Here is a 19414-nt window from a genome sequence, read left to right as displayed (position 1 = left end):
GATAAAGTTGAAGTTTGATGGTGATTTACCCAGAGTTATGGCCCTTGAATTTAGGACATACAAAAAATTGTTGGGTCCGGTTGAAGACATTATTGCTTTAGTAGCACTCTCAAAATGCTTGTTTTTTAATTGATAATTTGTTATGGACTGGTGGCAAAACTCTGATCTGATGTGGTTTGTATACAAGTATGAACTGGTAGATTCAGAAACATCGTAATGCGAAGTATCTGTTTATTAGGACCCATTCCATTATTGTTATCTGTTCTTATAAAATAATTTAACAATCGTTCATTGTCATCATTCAGTGGCCCAACAAAAAAATCCCAGTTATTGCACTAATTTCCCCAATCTCATCAGTAATGGGACCCTGCCAAAAAATCCTGGATAAATCTTTTCATATAATTAATTTGTATTTCTCTGTAAATTTTTATATTGCCAAGACAATTACTTTTCTATGTGTTTAAATTTCTTTTTCAGCATCCAGGGTGTTGTGACACAAATAGATTCAAGCTCCACAGTGGTTAGTATTATCAAATGTTTGTTTTGTTTAACGACACCACTAGAGCACATTGATTAATTAATCATCGGCTATTGGATGTCAAACATTTGGTAATTATGACTCGTAGTCATCAGAGGAAACCTGCTACATGTTTTCTAATGCAGAAATGGATCCTTTATATGCACTTTCCCACAGACAGGAAAGCACATACCAGTTATGGTGCACTGGTTGGAACGAGAAAAAACCCTATCACTTGAATGAATCCACCAAGGTGGTTCGATCACTGGCCCAATTTTAAGCCCGAAAAAATGAAAACAAAATTAATGTAAATCATTGATGATTGTAATACTAGTATGACGGAGTCGTAATTACTTGTCTCACTGTGACAAAATCAATAGGCGAGATATAGGTATTGCTAACTTGAAACATGTTTAAAATTAAAACTGTTTTTTATTTAAAGTAATATGTTTTTCCTGAATGTTACGTCACGTTCTTTATTCACAAATAAGTTTATGCTAGGCGAAACATTTACTTGTTAAGAATTCTTCTCTCCCTTGGACTGATTTTGTAAAATCTGAAGGCTTGATAAATCAAAAAAATAAAATCCAATATTTCAGACAAATCCAGCAAGCAACTGTAGCTCTCCGTCAAGTGACAAAGAAAACACGTCAGAAGATTGCAAAGAAGGTTCTCCTAAAAAGTGGACACTTCCAAAGGTACAAACAAACTCGGCAATTCTTAATTAAGAAATAATTAGGTACAAACAAACTCGGCAATTCTTAATTAAGAAATAATTCTCCACCTTTACTGCTGGAACAACTTAAAATGTGGTGTATATCATAGTTAACAAGTGCCATATTTTGCTGACACATTAATCGATCCAACTTGTTGTCTTTTCTTAAATATGCGAGGAATATCAGTCACGTTCAGTCTGACTACATTCCTGTCTTCTCACATCTAACCAGAAAACAAGTTATCGTTCAATGATTAGGATTTAAATTTTTAAGTGTGGACTTTTTTTTTTTTAATCTTTTTTTTTTTTCTATATTAAAATATTGCTTAGTGTTTTTGTTTTGTACTCTGCTTGCTGTATGTGTTTGCTTTAAAACAACTTTTCTATTAACTTATTATGTAATGATCGGAGGTTAAAAAAATTACATATAAAAATAATTTGTCCAATAAAGATTTACATTATTTTGCAGCTTTTGCCGTACACGTACACTTTGAAATTAGAAGATGACACAATTATTGTTTCTGTGCCTGCATCTGATATTACGTGAGATTTCTTTTCTATTTTTTAAAATCTGTGTTTAAGTAAAGAGTAAATAAAAAAAAAAAATGCTATTTATATATATTTTTTTAGCTTTATTGGAAATGATGATGATCATAGAGCTTGGTGCATGTACAGACATTTCCTTTAGGTTTCCACGCTAATGCTGATGCATAGCTTCTGTACTCTGACTTCAGTGGACTTGCTTTGAGTTTGGAGGTATCCTTCTAGCAGAGTTTCCTTACTAGGATTCTGAGCCTCTCCAGCCCAGTTTTGATTTTGGAGTTTGCTTCTCCTAGACAGTTGTTTTTCTCGACTCAAGTCATCTGTCTGTCGATCCATATTAGTCTAGTCTCTACCCTTTGACCAGTCCAATTTGGGTGACCCTACCAGGAGCTAATGCTCCAGCTTGCATAGCTCTCCGATTCATTGAGACATGCAAACTACCTCACCACATCAAGGAATGGATCATGAGATAGTTTTTGGAAATAAAAAAACAGCATTAAGACATTTAGCTACAACATAGTATAAAGTAAGAAAGAAAAATCATAAATTTGTTTTAACAACACACTCAACACATTTTAACATTGTATTAGGATGTGGTTTTTTTATCTCGCTGTGCAGATTTATAAGGCTTTTAATAACCATTAATCATATGCCATTCTATCGTTCATTTAATAAACTAACAAATGATGCAGAACATTATTTTTTGACACCTACCTTTCATGAACTATCTATTAAGTGTTCACATTTTAAGGTTTATTAATTTTATTACTATTAACATACATGTTATTTTTATTTACAAAAGATTTCGAATGACTGTCGATTTGCCTTATCTCATACCTACATGTACATTGTTAATTTGGTATTTACACATTGCTTGCTATTTCATCTAAATAACTATGTCTGTTAATAGCATAAACTAATTTTTTCTCAAAACTATTGCAGACGGAATGAAAAGCTTCCATCGAAAGAATTGATGAGGTTATTCATTCGATCAACGGGAATTCGTCATGGTGTGAATTCCAGTAGTCCATGGGTCGTCAACGATTCTTATGTGAAAAAATATTCACTCCCCAGCAAGTTTGCCGACCTGTTTGTCTCTCCAGCTAAGGTGAGATTGTGTTTGTCTCTCCAGCTAAGGTGAAATTGTGTTTGTCTCTCCAGCTAAGGTGAGATTGTGTTTGTAGACTTATGTGGGACAGCTAAGCTGATATCTGCTGTTGTTATTTCTCTTTGAACTATCCCACTGTTTACTTTCTGTAGTTCCAAGTGGTAAAATCAGTGCCAGGCACTGAAATGTTCAACATATTATTCCAAGCTTATATTATTCGTAAAGCTTATGATATTCTACACTTTAAGAAAGTGCATATAAATAAGAATCTTTGTTAATACCAATTTGAAGTATTAGCATATGCAGTGGTAGCATGTTTCTTATTTAGACCAAGCATCACAATCCATAAGACATTACTTGGTTTTGTTTAACAACACCACAGAGCACATCAGCTATTGGATGTCAAACTTTTGGTAATTTTAACATTTTGTCCAGAGGAGACCTGCAACATTTTCTCATTGGCATTAAGGTATCTTTTATATGCACTTTCTTACAGACTGGAAAAACCCCACACTAGTTGAGATTGAAGGGGGGGGGGGGATTTGAGAATGGGTCCACCAATGGATCCACGCACCTCAGGCGAGTACGCTGCCGACTGAGCTAGATCTCACTCGCAGTGCGCTTGTGGAACATTCTGTTTTTTTAATACCAATATATAGAGGATATTTCAGATTTTTTGTGAAGTATGATTTATATCTCATTGAGTGAAGTTTTCAACCATATCTCATGAGTCGCACTTGCACGACAAGAGTGATATGATTGCAAACTTCACATGAAATTTTCTATTTATTATTTAAGTTTTGGCAATTTATCTTCATTTTTGAAATACCAGCAGCAAAATAGTTCTGGCTTTCTTACAGTGAAGATAACACTTTCTACAGTGGCGATAACACATTTTAGAGTGAAATAGTGAAAATTTCACTCTAAAATGTGTTATCGTCACTGAGTGACTGATAACACTTTTATTTCACTGATATTTTAAGATATTTCACTAAATGTTATATAATATAAAGTGGTTATTTTAGCATTGTTGTATCAAAATTTCAGTCATTTTGTTGTAGATGGCTGAAGCTGCATCTCGTGCCATTGAGGAAGCTTCTAAAAAGCGAAAGCACAAGAAACAAGCTAATGGGACGAAAGCGAAGAAAATGAAACTTGACAGCAGTTCTAAAGTTTCTGGTAGCGATAAGAAAAAGAAGAGCAATAGTTTTGTCAAGAAGATGAAGCATGCGGAGAAGTCGCTAAAGAAGAAAAGTCCCAAAAAGGAGAAAAAATCTATTGAAATCATTGACTTGGGTTCGAGTGAAGACAGTTCAGACGAGGAGGTTCTAGCCAATATTAAGAAGCGCTTGGATTCTGATGATGATACACCATTATACAAACTGGCTTCACCGAAGAAACTGAAACATGTTTCAAATTCGGACTCTGATTCTGATTCACCACTGTATATGTTAGTAAAAAGTCCAAAGAAGAAACTTTCTACTTCTAAACAGTGTACACCCAAGAAATCCAAGGGAGATAAAATGTTGAAGAAGTCCCCATCAAAATCGGGCAAAAAAACACCTACTAAATCTAATAAAAAAAAGGTATGTTTTTGGCCTGGTTTAAGTTTTGATGATTTTATTTTCTTGCAGTTTTCATCAAATAATATGTGATGCAGTCACTTATACTCAGTTAATGTTATAATATAAATTATAATATAAATGTTTTATTCTCAATCATTTAAAGACCATAAAACCAATGAGAAAACTCGTTAGTATAATTTTCAATACAGGTTTACTGGGTCAGTCTTTTAATGTACAGAATGATACCATAAGCTGCTTATTCAATATGAAGGGGACAAAACAAAATTCTGTAGATGCTATCAAGAAAAACAGAGCCTGCTGGTGAATTTTTGTTTTTATTGTGGGGGGGGATGGGTGGGGTAAAATAATATAAAATGGTCTAACAAAGATTATTCAAATTTTTAATTTTAATTTTTTTTTTCTAAAAGAATAATTCAGGTTAAATATATTTGGAATTCAGATTTTTTTACGTATACTGGTAAATTAATTTAGATTTTTTTGTTTTCTAGGGATTGAAGCAAATGACACTGTTAGATATAGCAAAGAAGAAAGGAATGAAAACCCCTGTAAAGAATCTGAACAAGAAGATCCGCGCACCGTCGCCACCGCGCACTCCACCAATAGTGAAAAGGTAATTATGAATCTCTTGTAGTTCTTTCTTGATGCGGGATCGATCCCTGTCGGTGGGCCCATTTCTCGTCACAGCCAGTGCACCACAAATGGTATATCAAAGGCCATGGTATGTGCCATCCTGTCTGTGGGATGGTGCATATAAAAGATCCCTTGCTACTAATAGAAAAATGTAACAGGTTTCCTCTCTTTGACTGTCAAAATGATCATATGTTTGACATCCAATAGCCAATGATTAATAAATCCGTGTGCTCTAGTGGTGTCATTAAACAAAACAAACTTCTTCTCTTGTAGTTCTGTGTAGGTTTGAAGAACTTGACAATGCATAGAATGAATGAAAAATATAATATGCATTTTTTTTAATAGACGTGATTTCATGGCAAAAGTAAGGAATCGGTACATGTGCTATAGACATTAGAATTTACAAGTTGCAGACCCTAGCTTCAACCCGTGAAAATGGACACCAAGTCTGGATAATCTAGAAATCAGTAACACATTTGGATAAAGTTGCAATAGAGTGACACAAGAGTGTTGACATTAAAATGGGTCAATACCCCTTAAAAAGTAGACTAGAGCTCATCTCAGAGGTAGGTCATTTTTAAAAATGCTTTTTGTGGTATTAGAAATAGCAGGATGATCAGAAAGACTACAGAATGTAATGTAAGTAGTGGTCAAGTGGTATGTTCATGTGCAAAATAAGCAAGTTGAACAAATAGGAAGTGAAAACAACACATGTGAAGTTATGTATTTATTACATACCTTCTTTCTTTCTTACAAAAACAGCAATCTTGTTTAATGTTTCAGATAAGATGTGACGTAATATATAACAAAAGTAAAAATAAAAAGGGAATTCCCCATTTAAAAGATCAGGTCGCACAAGATACGTTTATCTCACATTTTGAAATGTCTTGATCACCATAGTAAGAATAAATAGGTATGTAATACATTTTGAATTTCACATACATTATTTGTTTTTTTATTTTGCAGGAAATACACTCGTGGAATACAGAAATCAGAAAACCACATATATGTAGTTTTGTCTATGTATTTATTTGTATATGTGTGTATATTTTGACATTTTACTGTGATGATGATTTTGTTCTTCAGGTTATTAAACCTTCACAAGAACAATGAGAAGGTGAAGTTTGGTCTGCTGGTGAAGAGAGCCATTCTTGTGCTGGATGCCAAACAGCGAGCGAAACTACCTGTGGAGATTAAAGAGCTTGTGCAGAAGAAGTACGAAATTCATCAAGAGAAGAGAATGATGTACGTTTATAGCCTTATCGGTACTGAGCACCATATTACTGAGATGTATCCAATAAAATATGTTTTGAAAATTTTAAATGTGTTGTTAAGCACTTACGTTTCCTTTGATATACCAGATAATTTAGGCGTTTTGTTTCTTTAATAATCTAGTGGTTTTTTAATTTGTCTGCTATATTGTTAAATTCAGAATATTAAAATCTCACGACATGAATTTTTAATGCTTGAAAAAAAAATCCTAATTTGTATAATGTATGTGAATAACACTGACAAAAATGTATTTGTACAGGGAAAAGATGACACCTGAAGAGAAAGAAGCTTTCCTTCAAATGAAGAGAAAGAAAGAAAAGCAGAGGCAGCTGGAGAGACTGAAAGAGCTTCGGAGGGTATGTTGTTTTATGGTTAATCGGGTGAACCTAATGTTAGTGCCATAAGTACAGATGCCATGCGGGCAATAATGAAAAGGCATAAAAAAAAATCTCTAGTATTGGTCATTTACATTTGAGGCCTCTGAAAAATGTGAGAACTTTTTTTTTTATATAAGGTTCTCGGGCAAACCGTGTTATGCATAACCCATTTTTCATTCGAACATTAAGTTTAGGACCTCATTTACATGGTAATGGATGGTCACACACAAAACAATAGGTTACCTGAATTTGTTTTTGTGTATGCCTATTTTTGGAGGACTGAATTTTAACAGGACATTGTTGGTGGGGCCATAGGGCTATTTCTCATTATAGCCAGTGCACCACGATTGGCATATCAAAGACTGTGGTATGTGCTATCCTGTGCTGGATTGTGTAGTACATAAAAGAAAGATGTAGCAGGTTTCCTTTCTTAGACTGTCAGAATTACCAAATGTTTGACATCCAATAGCCGAAAATCAATGTGCTCTATCATTAAACAAAAATCAAACTTACCTAAATTGTCAGTACACTTCAGTGTCACAACAAAGGCAATGTGGGCCACAATGAAAAAAAAAAAAAATCTCTGGTATTGGTCAAGTATAGCCTTTGAAAATTTGTTCATTCAAGCTTCATTCAAGTTTAGGACCTCATTTACATAGTAATAGCTAGTTACACACAAAAAAAATATGTTGCCTGCATTTTAACATCAGTTTTCCCTCTTGTTTTCATGCTATACATGAAGTATTCCACTTTGTATGACTGACTGATGTATGATCATTTTATATTGCAAAAATTTTATGTCATTGATTGGTTTTCGTTACATTTGTGTTTTAGCGTTTTGAGGACCAAGGATTGAACTTGTCGCCACTACCAATTCCTAAACCTGTGGCAACACCAGATGGTTTGCCAAATGAAGCGTTTGGAGATGTTGCCATGGTTACGGAGTTCATTAGTTGTTATGGTGGTTTGCTGATGCCAGAGGATAAATATCCAATTCATACAGGTTCGATTTCCTCTCACTCACATTAAAAATGGATTTGTTATCTATCTGTGCTGGTAAATATGTTAGAGCCTAAAAAGTACATGTAAACTAAGTAGTATTGTGTTTTTGCTTTTTTCTTGATGTTTATCAGAAAGACATTTTGGTTTTAGTGTTTGTGATATTTGTCTAATACCGACCTACGTTTAGACAACACAATTAATTTAGCAAAGACATATGTATATAGGACGAGGTAAAAATCTTGCTATTAAATTATGTTGTTGAAAAATAATCGGCTTCGTTTCTTTTACAACAAATGATCAACTGACATTTTTCCTTTTAGTATGTTTTATTGCAAGTCTTGGATGTAGTATGTGCATGTATTTTTGTAATACTGTACGTGTTTCTAATTTTAGTATGTTTTATTGGAAGTCTCAGATGTAGTATGTGCATGTATTTTTGTAATACTGTACGTGTTTCTAATTTTGTAGATGCGCTAATGAAAGCTCTTGTATCTGGTAAAAGTGGCTATGGATACCTGACTCGAGTTCTGGTCATTCTGCTTCAAACACTGTTACAGGACCAACTTGCAGAGGTAGGTTTAGTAATATCCAGTACTTTTGCCTTGTTCTTACTGAAGTGGGTTTTTAATAAAATATGATATGTTGGTTGTAAAGAATGTGCCTTTCTGATCACATTTTATGAGTTAAAAAGTTTCTTTTGTTTAACAACACCACTGGAGCACATTGATTTATTAATCATCGGCTACTGGATGTTGTGAAGCAAGTTAAAAAGTTTCTTTTGTTTAATGACACCACTAGAGCACATTGATTTATTAATCATCGGCTACTGGATGTTGTGAAGCAAGTTAAAAAGTTTCTTTTGTTTAATGACACCACTAGAGCACAATGATTTATTAATCATCGGCTACTGGATGTTGTGAAGCAAGTTAAAAAGTTTCTTTTGTTTAACAACATCACTGGAGCACACTGATTTATTAATCATCGGCTACTGGATGTTGTGAAGCAAGTTAAAAAGTTTCTTTTGTTTAATGACACCACTAGAGCACATTGATTTATTAATCATCGGCTACTGGATGTTGTGAAGCAAGTTAAAAAGTTTCTTTTGTTTAATGACACCACTAGAGCACAATGATTTATTAATCATCGGCTACTGGATGTTGTGAAGCAAGTTAAAAAGTTTCTTTTGTTTTTAACAACATCACTGGAGCACACTGATTTATTAATCATCGGCTACTGGATGTTGTGAAGCAAGTTAAAAAGTTTCTTTTGTTTAATGACACCACTAGAGCACATTGATTTATTAATCATCGGCTACTGGATGTTGTGAAGCAAGTTAAAAAGTTTCTTTTGTTTAACAACATCACTGGAGCACACTGATTTATTAATCATCGGCTACTGGATGTTGTGAAGCAAGTTAAAAAGTTTCTTTTGTTTAATGACACCACTAGAGCACATTGATTTATTAATCATCGGCTACTGGATGTTGTGAAGCAAGTTAAAAAGTTTCTTTTGTTTAATGACACCACTAGAGCACAATGATTTATTAATCATCGGCTACTGGATGTTGTGAAGCAAGTTAAAAAGTTTCTTTTGTTTAACACATCACTGGAGCACACTGATTTATTAATCATCGGCTACTGGATGTTGTGAAGCAAGTTAAAAAGTTTCTTTTGTTTAATGACACCACTAGAGCACATTGATTTATTAATCATCGGCTACTGGATGTTGTGAAGCAAGTTAAAAAGTTTCTTTTGTTTAATGACACCACTAGAGCACATTGATTTATTAATCATCGGCTACTGGATGTTGTGAAGCAAGTTAAAAAGTTTCTTTTGTTTAATGACACCACTAGAGCACATTGATTTATTAATCATCGGCTACTGGATGTTGTGAAGCAAGTTAAAAAGTTTCTTTTGTTTAATGACACCACTAGAGCACATTGATTTATTAATCATCGGCTACTGGATGTTGTGAAGCAAGTTAAAAAGTTTCTTTTGTTTAATGACACCACTAGAGCACATTGATTTATTAATCATCGGCTACTGGATGTTGTGAAGCAAGTTAAAAAGTTTCTTTTGTTTAATGACACCACTAGAGCACATTGATTTATTAATCATCGGCTACTGGATGTTGTGAAGCAAGTTAAAAAGTTTCTTTTGTTTAATGACACCACTAGAGCACAATGATTTATTAATCATCGGCTACTGGATGTTGTGAAGCAAGTTAAAAAGTTTCTTTTGTTTAACAACATCACTGGAGCACACTGATTTATTAATCATCGGCTACTGGATGTTGTGAAGCAAGTTAAAAAGTTTCTTTTGTTTAATGACACCACTAGAGCACATTGATTTATTAATCATCGGCTACTGGATGTTGTGAAGCAAGTTAAAAAGTTTCTTTTGTTTAATGACACCACTAGAGCACATTGATTTATTAATCATCGGCTACTGGATGTTGTGAAGCAAGTTAAAAAGTTTCTTTTGTTTAACAACATCACTGGAGCACACTGATTTATTAATCATCCGCTACTGGATGTTGTGAAGCAAAACATTAAGGCTTTTATCTAATCCGTATCATAATTAGCTAGTGATTAACTACTGGCAGGGTGAACCCTGAAAAATAGATTGATGATATATTTAAAATGTATTATACAGATAAGCTGTTAACTTTAACTCTGTAAAGAGTGAGAGCATAATTGTATTGCTGTATGTACACGTTTTTATACTACATTGTAGTATCTAATTGGGTTTTTTATTATTTGTTTTATTGTTATTATGTCATTGAGTATTTTGTGTGATTCAGGGCTATTCCGAATTGAAAGTTCAGCTGTCCGATATACCTGTCAATAACTACACAGTGTCCGAACTAGTCCGACTGTGTCTGCGTAAAAATGACACAGATGATTGTGATAGTGAGGAGTCGTTTGAAGAAGAGGACCAGGAGGTGGTAAGTGAATACTTTTTATCAACTTTATTTTATTCATTTGTGTCTCACCTTTATGATGTCAACTTCTGCATTAAAGTTCAACGTTAAAAAGTTTACCGTTTAGATCAGTTTCTGAAAAACTGTATGTCCTTGGTTTATATTTCAAATTTTGCGACTATGGTAGGCAAGGCATTTAAAAGTACTGTGGAATTCTTGCTGCATATGCTTGAAAATATGTTCTTTACAACTATTGAGATTAAAAACAAACTTAATATTTACTCATGTTATGGGTGTATAGGTTACTATAGAAGCACACATTTAAAATTGACTAAATGATATTAATGTAGTAGTGTTGGTATAAAGTGCTCCTACAGGCAGTAGCTAGTGGGAATTTCCCTATTAGCTCAGTTGGTAGAGCACTGGACTCTTAACACTGAGAGTCCATGGTTCGAATCCCATCAGTGGAGGTTGATTTTTCTGTTACATTAATATTAGAGATGAAATACTAATGTATTAATTGAAGTATAAAATACTCTTTCATATCTTCATTTTTATATGCCCATCTATGATGGGTCATATTATGGAATGGTTTTGTCCATCTGTCCGTACGTCCGTTTGTTAACTTTTTCTTGGGTTTTTAACTTCTCTTTTCTTTCTTTTTTTAACTTCTCTTTTTTCTTTTCTTTTTGGGGGGTGGCAGCTTATATTCAGTAAGTTTACGTACTAAGTATTTTGCTAACTCTTAACTGATGTACTGATTACTGTATAAACTTGTTGTTTGTTTAGCCTGATGGCATCATTGAGTTGCTGGAGCAGCATGAGTTGTTTGAGCTGGATCCCCTACAGAAGCTGGAGGTGCTGAAGGGTCTGTGTCTGCGAATCCTCGGCTCGTACTCCGTGCAGGACTACATGGAGGAGAAACAGAAAGAGTCGTCAGCCCTCTAGTAAGACACCTCTCATTTCCAGTACTTCATTAACGCAAATCTCAAGTTTCGTACGCTGTTGCGTCATTATTAAGTTTTAATGTTTCATTAACCGAAATCTCATGTTTAATACTTGATTAATTCAAATCTCAATTTGATTAATTCGTGAAGTCAAATCTCAAAGGGGCGGGACGTAGCCCAGTGGTAAAGCATGCGCTTGATGCGTGGTTGGTCTTGGATCGATCCCCATCAGTGGGTCCATTGGGCTATTTTTCACTCCAGCCAGTGCACCACGACTGGTATATCAAACTTCATGGTATGTGTTATCCTGTCTGTGGGATGGTGCATATAAAAGATCCTTTGCTGCTAATCAAAAATAGTAGCCCAATATATGTGTGGTCCTTGACCATATGTCCGACTCCATATAACTAAATAAAATGTGTTGAATGTGTCGTTAAATAAAACATTTCCTTCCTTCATTAATGCAAATCTCATGTTTGGTACGTTGTTACGTCATTATTAAGTTTAATATTTCATTAACTCACCTCTCAAGTTTATTATTTTGTTACGTCGAATCTCAAGTTTAATATTTTCTAAAATACAAATCTCAAGTTTAATACTTTCTTTCTCAAGTTCAGTACTTTATATTGTTTGCAAGTTTTTCTCTTATTTTCTAAATTTCACTTGTTTAGCAAGATAATAACTGGATTATTAACTCGTCCTTTTGTGGATGGTTTTTCTGACTTGTTTCATTTTCTTGAATGAGTGTAAAAATAAAACATTCTGTGGAAGGACGAGTTCCATAAACGTACAATTCAATTTAGGTGCACTGTTTCTAAGTTTAACCTGGTATTCAAATAATACATTAACATGTTTTGTACAGCCGTAAAATGCAGCAAGAACAAAAGAAGAAAAATGACGAGTTACGAGCTGAAAAGGAGAAGAGGAAGGAACAGCAGCAAGGAAAAGAAGAAAAGGAAGATAAATCAGTGACTAAAGAGGAAAACGCCAACAGTGATGATGGTTCCAAACCAGGTCTGTATGTTACAGGGTTAAAATTTAAAGTTTATTTTGTTTAGCGAAACCACTAGAGCACATTGGTAAATCAATCATCAACTATTGAATGTCAAACATTTAGTCATTTTTTACATGTAGATGAAATTTGCTCGTATAAGTATAGTTTTGAGAAATCCATTTTCCATTTGTGCATTTAATTTATGACATCATTTACATGGTCATGACGGGTTACGTAAAAATGAAATGGGTTATTTAAAAAAATTATAATTTGGCATAATCCATAAATGGTTTATGCAAATATTTGTTTTTGTTTTTTATGCCTGCATACCAACTGTGCATCAAGCGAGCACTTTACCACTGGGCTGTTTCCCACCCCACTTGTTTTTAAATCAATGATGAAAGTGCAGGGGTCCAGAACACAGTCACAGATGTGGACTGTCGACTCCAGACGTCTGCATGTGGCAGAATCCGTCTGGGGAAGGACACGCAGCTGTCTGAGATTTTAACACGTGTATTGTAATTAACCATACATCAGGCAAGCACTTCTCACAATGTAGCACCGGCCTCGGTGGGCGTCGTGGTTAGGCCATCGGTCTACAGGCTGGTAGGTACTGGGTTCAGATCCCAGTCGAGGCATGGGATTTTTAATCCACATACCGACTCCAAACCCTGAGTGAGTGCTCCACAAGGCTCAATGGGTAGGTGTAAACCACTTACACCGACCAGTGATCCATAAGTGGTTCAACAAAGGCCATGGTTTGTGCTATCCTGCCTGTGGAAAGTGCAAATAAAAGATCCCTTGCTGCTAATCTGAAGAGTAGCCCATGTAGTGGCGACAGCAGGTTTCCTCTCAAAATCTGTGTGGTCCTTAACCATATGTCTGATGCCATATAACCGTAAATAAAATGTGTTGAGTGTGTCGTTAAATAAAACATTTCTTTCTTTTTTTCTTTCTCGCAATGCAAAAACACTTGCTGAAGAGAGCTTTGTGAATTAGGCTCTGTTGGTCCTTTAAATTTGAACCCTTCATTCCCAACTTTAGTTTTCACACCATTAACTCTTATCCATCCATCTTTACAACCAGTAAATGTCATCACTGACCCAAGTTTCCAACATGAACAAATATGTAACTTTAAACCTACATTTTTCAACCTCATATTTTTCTGTAGGGTTAACTCTGACCAGTTTCTATGGTATTCAAAATTCCAACTCGACAACGGGAGAAGGAACGACGAACACCTCCGTAGATAGTGAAGTGGAAGGGGATAACTTGGCGTCTGTTGTAAAGAGACGTCGCATGATGGTTGCACAGGCCGCTGTGGAAAGGGAGAAGAAAGAAAAAGAAAGAAGACTAATGTAAGTGTCAAATTTTAAAACGATGACTTTAGTTTAAATTATATGTACAGAGATTATTTTTTTTTACGATTCCGCCAGAATCATAAAATGGTGTAATATTTGAGAAATTCACTGCTTATTGCATAATTTAAAAAAAAAATTTTAACTAGCCCTGCGATTGTCTAAATTATTTAACAAAATTCTCTGCTTACTGCTTAATAAAGAAATCTCACCCACCCCTCTCACTGTCTAAATTATTTAATATGTTATCTATGGATTTAAACTATTTTAAGTATGACACATATGAAATACGGGCATTCCACCAGACGGTTGATTACAGGAGGTAAGCCGAAGTCCGTTAACATGGTTTTCACCTAGGTAATCAGTTGTTTGATTATATGAATTGTATTTACGTAAATGGCGTGTTACTAATTTTAATATACTTGTACTATGATGATGTGTACTACAGTGGTATTCAAAATATATTTTGCAGTGAGTTGCTATTCTTTAATTTGAAGTTTTGGAATACATTAATAAAATTCTGGTTCTCCTAAGTTTGCAAATTTTAATGTTTGAATACAGTTGCATAATCGACACACGAACGGAACATTGGTTTGTGTATACTATTGTGGCTTGCAATTCTGTCAGCAGTGAATAGTGGTAACTTGTTTGAAAATCTCTAACCAACCATGTTAATTAAATGCGAGTTTTGTTTGTATTTTTAGTTGAAACTATTGTTTCTTAGTTGTGTTCTGTGAATTGTTTTTATTTGTTTTAGTTTAGAAAAAGAGTATGAAGAAGAAAGAAAGCTGAAAGAGAAAGAAAAGTTTGATGAACAATTTAAGGTACTTTTATAAGTTATTATTTATTTGACTTGGACCTTGAATGTCTCTTAGTAGAGGAGAGCACATTCGTTTCAAGGACGTATACCCGGGTCCTTATGTGTTACGTTGGAGATCTATTTATTAAGGAGGTATACCCGGGTCCTTACGTGTTACGTTGGAGATCTATTTATTAAGGACGTATACCCGGGTCCTTACGTGTTACGTTGGAGATCTATTTATTAAGGACGTATACCCGGGTCCTTACGTGTTACGTTGGAGATCTATTTATTAAGGACGTATACCCGGGTCCTTACGTGTTACGTTGGAGATCTATTTATTAAGGACGTATACCCGGGTCCTTACGTGTTACGTTGGAGATCTATTTATTAAGGACGTATACCCGGGTCCTTATGTGTTACGTTGGAGATCTATTTATTAAACATCTTAGTAATAGTTAAACAAATTCATATTTAATTGATTTGAAAACAAATTGTTAGAAGTTTTTTTGGGTTTTTTATAGTTTGTCATTCAGGTTCCAAATAATTTTTCCATCAAAATATGTTTTATAATGTATTTAATATTAGAAAAAGTTGTAAACTGAACATATTTTACTTTTCCTGTGTAAAAAAACATGATTTAAAGGATACAAAAATGATGTAATGGTCCTATGCTACTTGAGAAAATAGAAAATTATGGTATGTTAGATGTTTAAGAACACCTCAATTCCATTTGGAATAGAAAATTTGTCCTGCTTACATTCATAAATTGTTTGACTTCTTACGTGACTGTTTCAGACTGGTATTACTCTGGCAAAGAAAGTTCTGAGAACGAGTCCAATCGGTACAGACCGAAATCACTGTCGGTATTGGATCTTCAACAGCTGCACGCCGGGTCTCTTCATAGAGAAAGGTAGGGGAAACCTACAACTTACTTAAAAATGTTACACATTGTATTAGTTTCTTGTTCATTTGACACCACACCACAATTCCGTTTTGTTGTGAGTACATGAAGCAGCTTTTATAGTCTTGTTTAATCAATTGCATGAAATTATTTCACAAAATTAAAAAAGAAAAGCCAGTTATTTTTAAGATTCACAATTGGCAAATGCTGCTGCTACTGCATATTAACCCTGGTTCAGTTCCATTTTATGAGACTGAAGATTTTATAATAAGCAACCAAGGCTATTAATAATGATTAGAATAGCAACCACAGCTATTAGTAATGATTAGAATAGCAACCAAGGCTATTAATAATGATTAGAATAGCAACCAAGGCTATTAATAATGATTAGAATAGCAACCAAGGCTATTAATAATGATTAGAATAGCAACCAAGGCAACCAAGGCTATTAATAATGATTAGAATAGCAACCAAGGCTATTAATAATGATTAGAATAGCAACCAAGGCTATTAATAATGATTAGAATAGCAACCAAGGCTATTAATAATGATTAGAATAGCAACCAAGGCTATTAATAATGATTAGAATAGCAACCAAGGCTATTAATAATGATTAGAATAGCAACCAAGGCTATTAATAATGATTAGAATAGCAACCAAGGCTATTAATAATGATTAGAATAGCAACCAAGGCTATTAATAATGATTAGAATAGCAACCAAGGCTATTAATAATGATTAGAATAGCAACCAAGGCTATTAATAATGATTAGAATAGCAACCAAGGCTATTAATAATGATTAGAATAGCAACCAAGGCTATTAATAATGATTAGAATAGCAACCAAGGCTATTAATAATGATTAGAATAGCAACCAAGGCTATTAATAATGATTAGAATAGCAACCAAGGCTATTAATAATGATTAGAATAGCAACCAAGGCTATTAATAATGATTAGAATAGCAACCAAGGCTATTAATAATGATTAGAATAGCAACCAAGGCTATTAATAATGATTAGAATAGCAACCAAGGCTATTAATAATGATTAGAATAGCAACCACAGCTATTAATAATGATTAGAATAGCAACCAAGGCTATTAATAATGATTAGAATAGCAACCAAGGCTATTAATAATGATTAGAATAGCAACCAAGGCTATTAATAATGATTAGAATAGATTTAGATTATAGCAACCAAGGCTATTAATAATGATTAGAATAGCAACCAAGGCTATTAATAATGATTAGAATAGCAACCAAGGCTATTAATAATGATTAGAATAGCAACCAAGGCTATTAATAATGATTAGAATAGCAACCAAGGCTATTAATAATGATTAGAATAGCAACCAAGGCTATTAATAATGATTAGAATAGCAACCAAGGCTATTAATAATGATTAGAATAGCAACCAAGGCTTTAGATTAGAATAGCAACCAAGGCTATTAATAATGATTAGAATAGCAACCAAGGCTATTAATAATGATTAGAATAGCAACCAAGGCTATTAATAATGATTAGAATAGCAACCAAGGCTATTAATAATGATTAGAATAGCAAACAAGGCTATTATTTTTTTTTTTTTTTCGCAAAATAATGATTAGATCTGAAATAGCAACCCAAATAGGCTATTAATAATGATTAGAATAGCAACCCTCGTGTTTTTAATGTGATTAAAATGGCATGGCATGGCTATTAAAAATGATTAGAATATGTTACATGTAGTTTTCTGCTTTTATTATAAGATTTGTGTTTTTCAGAACCCCTCACGCCGGCCAGAACCTGTGGTTCACGTTCGACTCTGTGAAAGACTTGGAGAAACTGATGAGCAGTCTTCATCCCCAGGGTGCCCGGGAGAGTGCGCTGCGGCAGGAAGTGAAGAAAAACTATGACAACATCAGCAAAAACATCATTCAGGCACAACGGCAAGTATCTTCAGTGCACGTTACTTAATCTTCTGACTACTGTAGGCGAGGCAAGATATCTCGCCAGACGTTGTGCCAGTCAACATACTGTACACTGTATACTGTTTTGCACATGGCACTCACCGGAAAGGGAAATATTTTAAAAGGAAAAAAGATTTCTTAACAAAATAGTGGCTTTTGATTAGTATTTTTTCAGTGGAAAATACCTTGAAATTTTGAGTTCAAAAAATTGTTTTCGGCAAGTATTTTTGCTAGTCAACAATGGTAGCACATCGCGGTCATTTTCAGGATTGATAGCTGATTATGACAGTAGATTGTGATAATAAATTTGATCGTTTTACCAACAACGAAAATCACCAAATATTGGGATATAAATCGTAGTTGATTTTTTAAATATAATTTTGCTCAGAAAACCACTGTTATCGAGAATACTGGACAGCTGGTCACAAATGCCCGAAAGTAAAGTAAACTTTTTCTATTTTTTGCCTAATTTTAATCAATATTAACTTATCTAAAATGTAATAAAAATTTGAAAAATCCGTGAAAATAATACTTACCATTCAAATATAAACTTTATTTCATGTATTTATAAAACATTTAAGTGAATTTATGTGAATAAAAATTATAAACTTTACCCACTCTACATATTTTTTGACAGAAATTAATCCAGTAGTCTAAAGGTTAAGATGTTGTGTCTGTATTTTAAACACTATGCAAGGCTCAAGATTCAATTTGTGAAGTGGGAGCAATCTTAGCTTCTGAAATTTTCCGCTGGAAACAAATATTAGACAGATGCAGTCATGTAAATTAGTCTAAAAAATTACACTCCTAATCAGATTTGTAGTGTAACTTTTTAAACTGTGCAGATGTCTTGATATTATTTTTATATTACACATACGATGTAGGCCTCTAATTTTGCAAATTTTAAGGCACGGCTATTTGGCCTAGACCGATGGAGATTATGAAGGTGCATTGTGGCCAAGAAGACAGGGCAACAAGGCAAACTTAACGAGTGTGTTGATATAAGACAACAGAACCCATTCAAAATAACTGAGTGAAAAGTTTTGTATTTTTGAGATAAAAAGGCTTTCGGGGATCAAGTTCGAGTGTGGTTACCAGTTACTAAGATGGAAAATAAGGCACAGCCAGTTTGGCCATGAGACTTTAATTTTCAAGGCATTGGGGGAAGGTGTCTGAGGTTTCATTGCTTAGCATAATTTGCTAGTGTGGACTGTTTGAATCGATGATGAAAGTGCAGGGGTCCAGAACACAGTCATAGATGTGGACTGTCAACTCCAGACGTCTGCATGTGGCAGAATCCGTATGGGGAAGGATACGCAGCTGTCTGAGATTTAAACATTAAAATGGTAATTAAGGTCTAATGAGACTGTTTTTGGTGTAGATTAATTTGTTTAAATTTTGCCTGTTTAGTTGACAGTCATTTATATTAATAACCTATGTGTTATAATAGATACAGTCTTAAAATTGTTATTATTTTTATTTTTGGAATTGTCCAGAAAAGCATTGTTTCTATACCAACGTTATTCTAAACAAAAAATCTTGATTTTTCAGAACAAACTTGGAGCTAAGAGATTCAGATGGGGAGGTGGAAATGTTGGCAGGATTCAGAAAGGTGAGATTTTTTTTGGTCAAATAAAATGAAATTTATGTTCTGGATTAAATAACTAGCTGGCTCTTCTCAATTTGTCAAATATTTTTCATGTTTTTAGGTCTGCTAACAATAGTTCCTTTTGCTGGGGAAAGAAATAATGAGTTGTCTCCCTTTGATCATGAACCATAAATATGGGTCATA

The 19414-nt window shown here is 34.1% G+C and overlaps 1 protein-coding gene across 1 annotated transcript in view; it reads left to right on the top strand.

Annotated features, from left to right (window-relative positions):
* The window catches only part of LOC121380732 (tyrosine-protein kinase BAZ1B-like), a 43731-nt gene that overhangs the window by 9633 nt on the left and 14684 nt on the right, over window positions 1–19414 (top strand). The window contains exons 4-21 of the mRNA XM_041509690.1: window positions 478–520; window positions 1117–1215; window positions 1702–1775; window positions 2718–2883; window positions 3945–4469; window positions 4958–5079; window positions 6186–6344; window positions 6631–6727; window positions 7583–7751; window positions 8219–8322; window positions 10553–10696; window positions 11462–11619; window positions 12482–12633; window positions 13785–13971; window positions 14729–14795; window positions 15569–15690; window positions 17437–17601; window positions 19174–19234. Coding sequence (XP_041365624.1) covers window positions 478–520; window positions 1117–1215; window positions 1702–1775; window positions 2718–2883; window positions 3945–4469; window positions 4958–5079; window positions 6186–6344; window positions 6631–6727; window positions 7583–7751; window positions 8219–8322; window positions 10553–10696; window positions 11462–11619; window positions 12482–12633; window positions 13785–13971; window positions 14729–14795; window positions 15569–15690; window positions 17437–17601; window positions 19174–19234 — 2614 coding nt within the window. The remainder of the gene's footprint in view (window positions 1–477; window positions 521–1116; window positions 1216–1701; window positions 1776–2717; window positions 2884–3944; window positions 4470–4957; window positions 5080–6185; window positions 6345–6630; window positions 6728–7582; window positions 7752–8218; window positions 8323–10552; window positions 10697–11461; window positions 11620–12481; window positions 12634–13784; window positions 13972–14728; window positions 14796–15568; window positions 15691–17436; window positions 17602–19173; window positions 19235–19414) is intronic.

Source organism: Gigantopelta aegis, chromosome 9 (assembly GCF_016097555.1).
Source record: "Gigantopelta aegis isolate Gae_Host chromosome 9, Gae_host_genome, whole genome shotgun sequence".
Taxonomy (NCBI): Eukaryota; Metazoa; Mollusca; class Gastropoda; order Neomphalida; family Peltospiridae; genus Gigantopelta; species Gigantopelta aegis.
This window is presented reverse-complemented; position numbering and strand designations above follow the sequence as displayed.